Source organism: Nicotiana attenuata, unplaced genomic scaffold, assembly GCF_001879085.1.
Source record: "Nicotiana attenuata strain UT unplaced genomic scaffold, NIATTr2, whole genome shotgun sequence".
In the NCBI taxonomy this organism is placed as follows: domain Eukaryota; kingdom Viridiplantae; phylum Streptophyta; class Magnoliopsida; order Solanales; family Solanaceae; genus Nicotiana; species Nicotiana attenuata.
Window position 1 is genome coordinate 11,339 of NW_017671095.1, and position 2,375 is coordinate 13,713.

General features: G+C 36.3%; 1 protein-coding gene across 4 annotated transcripts in view; it reads right to left on the bottom strand.

The window, feature by feature from the left end:
* Positions 1 to 1,975, bottom strand: part of LOC109205893 — a 6,460-nt gene extending 4,485 nt beyond the window's left edge. For all 4 annotated transcript variants that reach the window (XR_002064749.1, XM_019368649.1, XM_019368650.1 and 1 more), the window contains exon 1: positions 820 to 1,975. Coding sequence is in view for 3 of the 4 variants with exons in the window: in XM_019368649.1 (XP_019224194.1) it covers positions 822 to 1,793 (972 nt within the window). In the remaining variant the exon portion in view is untranslated. The remainder of the gene's footprint in view (positions 1 to 819) is intronic.
* Positions 1,976 to 2,375: the final 400 nt, after the last annotated feature.

A 2,375-nucleotide genomic window follows, 5' to 3' on the forward strand; every position in this document is an offset into this window, starting at 1 on the left:
TCCCCCGCCCCCCTACCCCCCCCCCCCCCCACTTCTATTTTGTTTTTCAAGTACACTGCCCAACAAAGGGGTGGAGCTGGTTAGACTATCATAGAAAGATACCATTCCAATCCTTAAGAAAAAAAGAAATCAGTTATAGGGCAGAGCAGAGGTTTGGTGAGGTTGAAAGAGCAGAAGTACCAACTCAGTTACTGCAGGTAGGCCTATCCTTATTTATTCTCATATCCATTTATATCACTCCATCATAGTTAATAAATTGAAGTTCCATCTCCAATGGGATTCTAAGGAGATACAATCACTGGAAAACAAGGAGAAGACTCGACATTAAGTCCAACATAAAAGACAAAGTTAAAGAAATTTATCTCAATTGACACAATGAACAAATGGTATAACTTTCCTTCTATAAACAGCAGGGAACCAATCATATGCACTATATAATTTACATAGGTCCTCCGGCAGATCACATAAAATAATGCTTATTAAGATTAAAATAAGAATAGTAATACTAAAAACATTTTAACAAGTACAACGAACAAAGACCTTCGTTATTAATGGAGTTCATCAAAAAGCGCAGAGAACAAAGACTACCATGACTTATTATGTAAAATGAACAAATTTAAGTGCCAAAACACAAAAACCTACTAGAAAAGCTAAGACGCGAAAAGAACAAAGACTACCATGACTTATTATGTAAAATGAACATATTCAAGTGTCAAAACACAACAACCTACTAGAAAAGCAAATGTCTTTACACTAACTCTTGCTTACATATCACGCAACAAAAGACAAATGAAAGCACAAGGATCTAGCCATTCTCACCATCACGGTGTCAAGGCACCAGTTTCCATGTTCTCCATCTGAACACTGCTTTTCAACGGCACATACTCCCCAAGGTATCCCCCAAGATGATCATACAGAGCAGTCTTGTCTATTCCCTGATGATGATAACTCTTGCAAACATAGTAAAACACACTTTGTACCAAAAGCCCCACAAGATTCACAATCACCAATACTCCAACCAAGAATCCACCAACCACAATTCTTGAAAACACACCATAACTTTCACCTCCATGCACTACAATTGTCCCAAAAAACCCATTAATCACCCCACAAATCGACAAGTACCCGAAAACAAGGAAAAATGCCATCCCTGTCCTCCCTTTCAACAACTCATAACTCTTCTTCATAGCTCCTATACCATAGACAGGCTCAAGAACAGACACCACACTAGCCAAATGCCACAAGGCACTGATGTAAACATGCACTACAAGGAAGAGCACAAACACAACCAAGAATGAAAAGAGGAACAAAACCACATTCTGGGTATCTGCTGCCACAATCAAAAGCACAAGAGAAATCAAGAAAACAGTGTTATAAGCCAACATAGAAAGAGAAACCCAAATGAAAGTAATAAAAAGCCTCTTGAAAACACTGGGAATAGCAGCTAAGGTGGAGGAAAAAGACACAGGCTTTGAGGTGTAAATTGATGCCACAGTGAAAACAACAGCAGCAGTTGAAAGTAAAGAGAAACCAAACAAGAAAAGCAGGTAACAGAACTGGAAAACAATGAGCTTGGTCCATTGTGAGGCATGAGATGAATTTGGGTTTTCTTGAAGCTGAGTAATAATGGGGTGAGTGAACAAAGAATGAGCCAAGATTGCAAAAGACAAAGGGAATACTAATGTAAGGGTAATAAGGTAGAAAGTTTTTGGGGATCTTTTGGGTATGGAAATTGATTCTTTGAAAATATCAGGTATAGTCAAGAATTGAAGCTCCTCTGGTGGCAGATCCATTATTACCAAAAAGCAATTCTTGATTTAGGAAATTCTTGAATTTTTTTAGCTGAAAAGGGTGTGATCTTGGATGGGAGATGATTTCAAGATTGAGTTTTTTTTGCTAAAATGATTCTTGCTCTAATGCACCGCCACGTTTTTTTCTCGAAAAAGTTGGTAAAGTGTACGCGTTAAAGCATTAGGTACAAAGATTGCTGCATCAGTTTTTTCTGACATTTCTAAGCGCCCTATCAATTTTTTAATTTTACATTATATTATTCTATAATACAGAGATTAGTATAGATGGAATGTCGGAAGGAGCAAGGGAATTATGTTTTGTGAATCGTGATTATTGTCTAATCATGTTTATTTAATAATGCAGAGAGAAGGTTAAAGTGATGAAAACTATGGTTGATAATAAATTGCTTTAGCGATTGCATTTCTATTAAATTTTTTACCTTTTACTTGCTCTTCGCTCTTGCAATGGTATTGAAATAATTAATTGTAATATAAATTTTTTGTAGATATTACAATATTTGATTGCTTGTAAAGAAAATAATCACCACATAATTATTGCCGTTTTTAATTAGACTAGTTTCTATG